Source organism: Amblyomma americanum, chromosome 6 (assembly GCF_052857255.1).
Source record: "Amblyomma americanum isolate KBUSLIRL-KWMA chromosome 6, ASM5285725v1, whole genome shotgun sequence".
Classification (NCBI taxonomy): domain Eukaryota; kingdom Metazoa; phylum Arthropoda; class Arachnida; order Ixodida; family Ixodidae; genus Amblyomma; species Amblyomma americanum.
This window is the reverse complement of record NC_135502.1, coordinates 82,160,840-82,167,788: the sequence shown is the minus strand read 5'-3', so window position 1 is coordinate 82,167,788 and position 6,949 is coordinate 82,160,840. Positions and strand designations below refer to the sequence as shown.

Here is a 6,949-nt window from a genome sequence, read left to right as displayed (position 1 = left end):
CCCCCCCCGAAAAAACACAAAAAAACTATGTATCTGTACTTCTTTTATGCCAGTGTATAAACTTAAGCCTGGCTTTGCGACTGATGGGCCTACTCTAAATTGGTGATCATGATGAAGAGCTACAGGGTAAAAGTAAAGGGCTGAAGCGTTCAGGTACGTTGCCTCGTGTGCTTGGTTCGGTTCTCGTTCCGGCATAGGCGAATTCCGAAGCTGACGAACGCAGGAAGTGGGTCCTGAAGTGCTAGTCTTCATTAAATGTCACGGGGTCCTAAATAATGGGCGCGCGTCTTATTCTGAACCGTCCAACGAGAGCGCCATTCGTATAGACAGTACTACTGGGGACAAAAGTTTCCGGGACACGAGATCTAGGAAAAACGTTTATTGTATCTCGCTACTCAGTCGCCTGATATTGTGAAGATATAAACGAGCATTTAGGCCTTCAATGCCCTCATACAATATCAGGCGAGTGGGTAGAGAGTTGGAGCTACAATAAACGTTTTTCCTAGATCTCGCGTCCCGGAAACTTTTATCTGCAGTAGTACGTTGTTGGTCATGACGTGAAACCTATTGCGGCATTAGTAGTCCAGAGATAATTCGCGAGCGGCTTGGTGTCAAGTCAGGACCATACCAATAAAAGGCGATCGTTCCGAATGAGCTAAGCAATGACTGCAGTGCATTAATTTCCAGATTAAAAAAAAAAAGGAATACCAACTTGAAAGAGCTCCACGAGAGACGATTGATTAACTGAGACATGTGTGAGAGCCTCTTTACTGTTGTAACTAGTCATGGCTCTGTGACTGGGATGCTTTACAGTTTGTTGTATATCCTCCTTTTGTTGGCGTAAGCATAAGCTTTCTAACTGTACATTAAGAAACCGATAAAAAAATATGCTGCAGTTGGATTTATCTCAGTACGCTTTAAAATATTCTTCCATTGGGCCGAGAAACAAATAATGTGGACTGAATATAACGAGCAGATAAATATATAAGGGAGAGGTAGACACCCATTTTAGGGTGATGATGGGACAGTAAAAAAAAAGTAGACAACTGTCAGGTATACCCAAATACACGATAAAAAAAGAAAGGAAAGCAAAAATAGCTAGTCGGGTTAATAGAAAAAGAAAACGTGACCTTATTGTGAGCTGATTCGCAGGTATCTGTTTTTTTTTTCTTTTACTTGGCTGATTATAAAGTTCACTACCCAAAACCACACAGAAGCCGCTAAGGATTTCTCTTTCAAACCCGTTCGTTTCAATTCTGTTTTCTGAGTCCCCTTTGGCCACCACCGAGAAATACATTGCGTTCGTTTCCAAAAATTCGACGAGTGGCCACCTTTGCGATGTAATCTCTGCCCACGAACCACTCGAAAGCTAATAACCAGTGCACTGAAAGGCTGTATCTCTGACTTGCCGCTTTAGAGCTCGCCTCTTGGAGGCGCTTAATGGGCAGCGCAGCCCCGTTTACTCGAGTAAAAAAAAGTAAGCAAGCAACATGGAGTGAGGGGGGGGGGGGTTATGAAGATTGCAACTAAGACGATCCAGGAGTGCGGCCGCGGAGTCCACTTCATCCGTTGCTCCCAGAGGAGACAGCGCAAAGAGCGTGTGCTTTTCCTGTTTGTATTTCTATTTCTTTCTCACCCTCTGAGATTCTTCTCTACGAAGGAACACATCGTCCGCTGAAGGCGGCGCCCCCCAGTGGCTTGAGACGTCAAGTGGCTGAGTGGGAGTGCGGCGTAATGAAAGTTTGGAAAATCAGAGCAAATATTTTCTTTGAAACCCTGCAAGCAGAGGGCGGCACAAGTCATCTAAAGGCTGTTGATGGGGAGCAGGCTATCCTGGGGTATAATTCTGGTACGTCAGCTACGGCACACTAGCGTGTGCTTGCCTGCTTGAGCGTGTGCTTAGTGAGCGCGGAGAGCCAGTGCGCATGCGCGTGCGCGTCTGGCTTGTAGGACGACATCCAGAATGACTGACTGCGCCTGCGCGGAGGCCCCTCTGCAGTTCTAGGCACTTTTCGGGCTCCGGCAGTCTGCGGTTCAGGGACGGCGAGCAACACAAGCAGCGAGGCCTCTTCGAACACGGTAAAGACCTGACACCCGAGGTCGGGCATGATCATGATCCTGTCTTTTCTGGGGAGTGATATAGGTACACGCTCTGACCTGAGCAACCGGATGGTTTAATACGGGCGTCGTTAACTCCCCAAAACTCATACTCTTATTTTTTGTTAAGCATTCGTTCTTCCATCTCGACGTCCGCAATTGCGCTGTCGGCTCTTATCTATTAACATCATGTGTTAAACAATTATGAAAAAGTCATTACATGTTGAGCAAACCACTGAATGCGAGAATGACAGCTTACACCGGCAGTCAATTACGTGAGCCATAAATTAAGAAATGGTATATACACACCCCTTTCTAGGCCAAATGTGTATAACGAAAAAAAAGTTGACAAAGTATTTGCGCTCGTAAGCTGAACGCATCTTAAATATCAGCGTTAAATGAAAAGTCCACAGTCTTCGCCTAAACCTTCCGAGACAGTCGCTCAGTGAAACCTTCCGGTCTTTTTAGCACAAGATAAAATCCCACTTTTGTGCCATGCCGGTGGTTAATTGCGTCATGTTTCGCTCCGGGATTTTCGCTGCGGCTAATTTAGCCGCTTTCTAGTCTTCCATATCGTGCCGATATATTAGTAAGCAAGTTCCCATCGTCTGCAAATCCGAGCTGCTTAGCCACGTAGCGCGGCTTTCAAAAGCGCATATGGTCAGCAGCGTCAACAGACGTGACCGTAGTTGTGAAAGAATCAACGGTGTTGCCGACAGCTGCCGTTACGGACATGTCAACAATGCCGAAGAGCGTGCTGTCATTTCTCGAAAAGCTTACCCTACCAGTTGTCAGCTGGTAACGGGCACGTACTTCTCGCTCCGATACACCGGTCTCTATGTCACTCACCGTCGAGAATGTTGCCTGATAGGCACGTCCCTTCATACTGTCACAACGTACGCACTCTTCGTGACACCGCTTTTGATGTGTTGTTCGCAGCCGCCGTGTTCGCGCTTGTAACCTGTCGCGTGGGCTCGGGGAAAGAGCCGGCACAGCGACAGAGCGCTTCTGTGTGGTGCGTTTTACAAGCTTGTTGAAGTGTCGTTTCTTGCTGGATTGTTAGTTGTGTAAAATTGTTACTCGGTATAAGCATCAGTTTTTTTATTCTCTTGGGCCATCGTGGCGATAAGCTTTAGCATATTGCTCCCCATTTTAGTTGTTATCCCGTAACACTGTTCACGTGTCAGAAGACGATCATTAAAGCATCAGTGTTTCTGTGTTACAAGCTTTTCTCAAACGCGAACTGAAGTCTTTGCTGCCGTTTTTATCAGCAGATCAAAAAACAAACTGGCGGACTCAGATTCAGAAAAAAATGTATGGCTAGACTAATTGCTGGCTAAGCGTAGCATCACAACCCAAACTAGCTGTGCACCTAAAACTGTTTACAGTCTTTTTCTTTGACGGCGTATGTACTCATTGCCGCAGTTCAGGATAAAATACAATCTACAATACTTGGGTCGTAAACTTCCATTTATATCAAATAAATACGAAACAGCTACTAATTTTAGTTCAATGATGCTGTTCACTTACTGTTCGCAAGCGTTTCTAGATTGTTGCGTTGATTTAACAGCTCAGACGTTCTTGCTGTGCATTTTATTTACTTTATGGTACTTATGTGTTCCTCGCATGTTATATCTTATTGAAACATGTTGATGTCTACAATGGTGTTGCTCCCGAGTTTCGTTTAATCGTTTTTGTGTTGTTGCTATGCAATGTAAGGATTTCCTGGGCTTTGGTCGAGCTGTCTGGGCAAATAAAGTTTTGTTTTGATTTGGCCGATTTCAGTTGTGTCTAAGATTAAGGTGTGTTAAAAATCTAAGGCTCCTTTTTAAGAGTGGCTCAATATTTTTGCAGGTGGCGATGTTTTTTTCTGCGCTAACATTCGTAGTCTGGCTTACAACAGCGAGTGCATACTGGAGCACAGGTAAGCAGGTTTTCCCCCAGCAATCATAAAGTGTACTGAAGAGACATACCCTTCTTGTCCATCGCCTTTGCATCGTCTCCCGATCTTATATAGGTAAACGCAGGTTTTTATTAACCGTGGATGCTTATTGAAACCAGCAGCACATAAATGCCTTATGTCTTTTTAGGGACGAAATTGGCTGCTGTGGCTGTTTTCGAATACATAGCACCGATTCTGATTGCCTGCATTGCGCATCGAAGCGATGACTGGTCTTTTTACCCCTAACGGCGCATATTCAGTGCTAATTCTTCAGATTTCATTTAGTGTCTTAATGCTACCCCAGAAGAAAAGAGAAATTAATTATGTTGTGAGAGAAAAATATACACGCACGAAGCCATGACAATTCAAAGGTACCATATAAAGAGCTTTGAAACGTAATACTTTGCGAACATTTTCAGTTACGAATGCGGACATTAATAAGTGGAGATGAGGGAAGTATCAAGGCACGAAGAGGATCAACCCGGTTCGCATAACCCCGTGATTATGGCAAAGCTGCGTCGAGGTGGAAGAGTAAAAAACGCTCCCTAATAGTTTTTCTACCGCTATTCTCAGTGCGATGCTTTCAGTCAAGGCGAGGAGTGTTCACACTGCACAGTGTTGGGTCTCCCCGTCTCCGGTCTGGTATTTGTATTTTCCAGATACACCAGATACAATAAGTAAAAAACTTAAAACTCTTCCGGAAAGGAGTTCTAACCTTTCTGGGGGCGGAAGTTTAAAAGCTATTCTGAAGTGTCTATTGCGTGTTACAAACAAGGCGCCTGCTTATGTTCTGTCAACTATTTCCCAGAAAATAAGTTGAAGGTTTGAGGAGTGCCAAGATCGAGTGCGAAACTGCCGGAAGTCGAACAAACCGGTCTTTAAAATTAAGCGAATTCGAGCCAGTGAAATTCCACTGTACTCTTCGATCCTTAGGACTGGTGTTACCAACTTCGATTTGAAAGAGAAATAAAGAAGGCCCTCTTGTTTCTAATTTATATTAACGACCTACCTGAGAAATTAGATTGCCATATTCGGATGTTTGCTGATGATTGTGTTATTTACAAAACAGTCACTAACACCTTTGACCAACAATCCCTTCAAAATAATTTAACTCATGTACAAGACTGGTGTAGTGAATGGCTAATGACACTTAACACAAGTAAATGCAAATATATGTCGTTCCATCGTCGTCGTTACCCTCTTCTGTTCCAATACAGCATATCTAACGTTCCTCTCGATCTTGTCCAATCATACAAATACCTTGGTGTTCATATTTGTCATGATCTTACATGGAATACGCATATTTCAAACATCATATCATCCGCCAACAGAACACTAGGATTCTTAAAGCGTCACCTACGCTCTGCACCTCAGCATGTCAAGCTCCTCGCATACAAATCATTAGTCCGATCAAAACTAGAATACGCATCTCCCATCTGGTCTCCAAAGCAAGCATATCTCTGTAATTCAATTGAAGCAGTTCAAAACCGAGCAACTAGATTCATTCATTCATCGTATTCTTTTGATATCAGCATATCATCCCTCAAATCACAGTCCAGCCTACCTACCCTTGCTCATCGCCGCTACATTGCTAGTTTATGTTTGTTTCACAAGTTTTTTTACTCTGAGCTACGACAGGAACCCTACATCTGCGCACCACCACCACGCATCTCCCTCCGCACCGGCCATCAGCAGCAAGTGTCACGACCTCGCGCCCGCACCACTACATTTTCTTCATCATTCTTCCCCCGGACCGCGAACGACTGGAACGGCCTTCCCCGTGAACTTGCTGCTATCACATGCCAATCATTGTTCATCGAAGAAATCACGCGTGTACTTGCTTAGTGATAATCTTATATTTGTATAACTTTCAACTTATCTGTTTAGTCTTTCTGTTTTTCATTTCTGTGTGCCCCACCCCTTATGTAATACCCTCTAACGAGGGTTTTTAAGGTATTAAAGTGAAGTGAAGTGAAGTGAATATTTATATTCTGCTTATCCAGGAGTCCACGGGCCCAGACTTCGCAGAAAGATCTGTCCACTAGCCACGTTTGGCCATTTGTTTGAGAAACCCGCAGAGCGGCTTCCAATGTGGAGGGGGATGAGTTGTTTATGGTGGCTACTGATATGGGTTGGATGCATTCCCACAGGCAGTGCATAAGCGTTGCCTTGGCAGCCCCACATTTGGAGCAGTGGGGGAGGGCCAAGGTAGGGTGGCAGCGCAAACCGAAGAGTCATATTTCTCCGCGCAGAACCAACGTGCGCGGCGGAAGAGAAACTGGCCGCCTTCGAGGACGAGTACAGGGAGATGACGAACCGCCTTCAGAAGGCCGACTGGAATTTCGCCACCAACATGACCTCCGAGAGTAAAGAGGAGCGCGACAACTTTCAGCCGCTTTACAACGTTTGGATGACGTCGTGGAAGAAGTGGGCCAGGGCTTTCACGGACATCGCGGGAACGTGTCCGGAGTCTTCCATGCATCTTATCGGCATGATGAAGAACGGCATTGTCATGCAGGATCCACACAGTGCGAAGTAAGAAAGCCTTACTTATAAATCTTTCCCGTGTGCTTCCAGTATGATTGAGCGACCTATGCTGTTTGCAAGGTTAGCGGCGCCGCGCGAAACGGTTCTAAGAGGCGGCTGAACACATCACCATGAATACATTGGCTACTCTCAGCGGGTGTCCTCAGATCAAAAGATTCAACTCCAAGGTTTCGCACAGCAATTTTTTTTCTTATTTTTCTTCTGCTGTCGCGGTGCCAAAGAGAGGTAATTTACTCCAATAAAAAACCGACTGAGATAAGCTCTTGGCTTTACTGTTGATGGGTTTACGGCGGGAGATATTCTTTCTTGAAACTTTTTTCGGCAATGACAGTGCAATACATTTTTTCCCCGGAGGTCTGCGGC

The 6,949-nt window shown here is 45.0% G+C and overlaps 1 protein-coding gene across 1 annotated transcript in view; it reads left to right on the top strand.

Annotated features, from left to right (window-relative positions):
• Window positions 1-1,726: 1,726 nt before the first annotated feature.
• Window positions 1,727-6,949, top strand: part of LOC144093794 (angiotensin-converting enzyme-like) — a 144,930-nt gene continuing 139,707 nt past the window's right edge. The window contains exons 1-3 of the mRNA XM_077627498.1: window positions 1,727-2,079; window positions 3,952-4,021; window positions 6,292-6,574. Coding sequence (XP_077483624.1) covers window positions 3,958-4,021; window positions 6,292-6,574 — 347 coding nt within the window. The 5' untranslated portion in view covers window positions 1,727-2,079; window positions 3,952-3,957. The remainder of the gene's footprint in view (window positions 2,080-3,951; window positions 4,022-6,291; window positions 6,575-6,949) is intronic.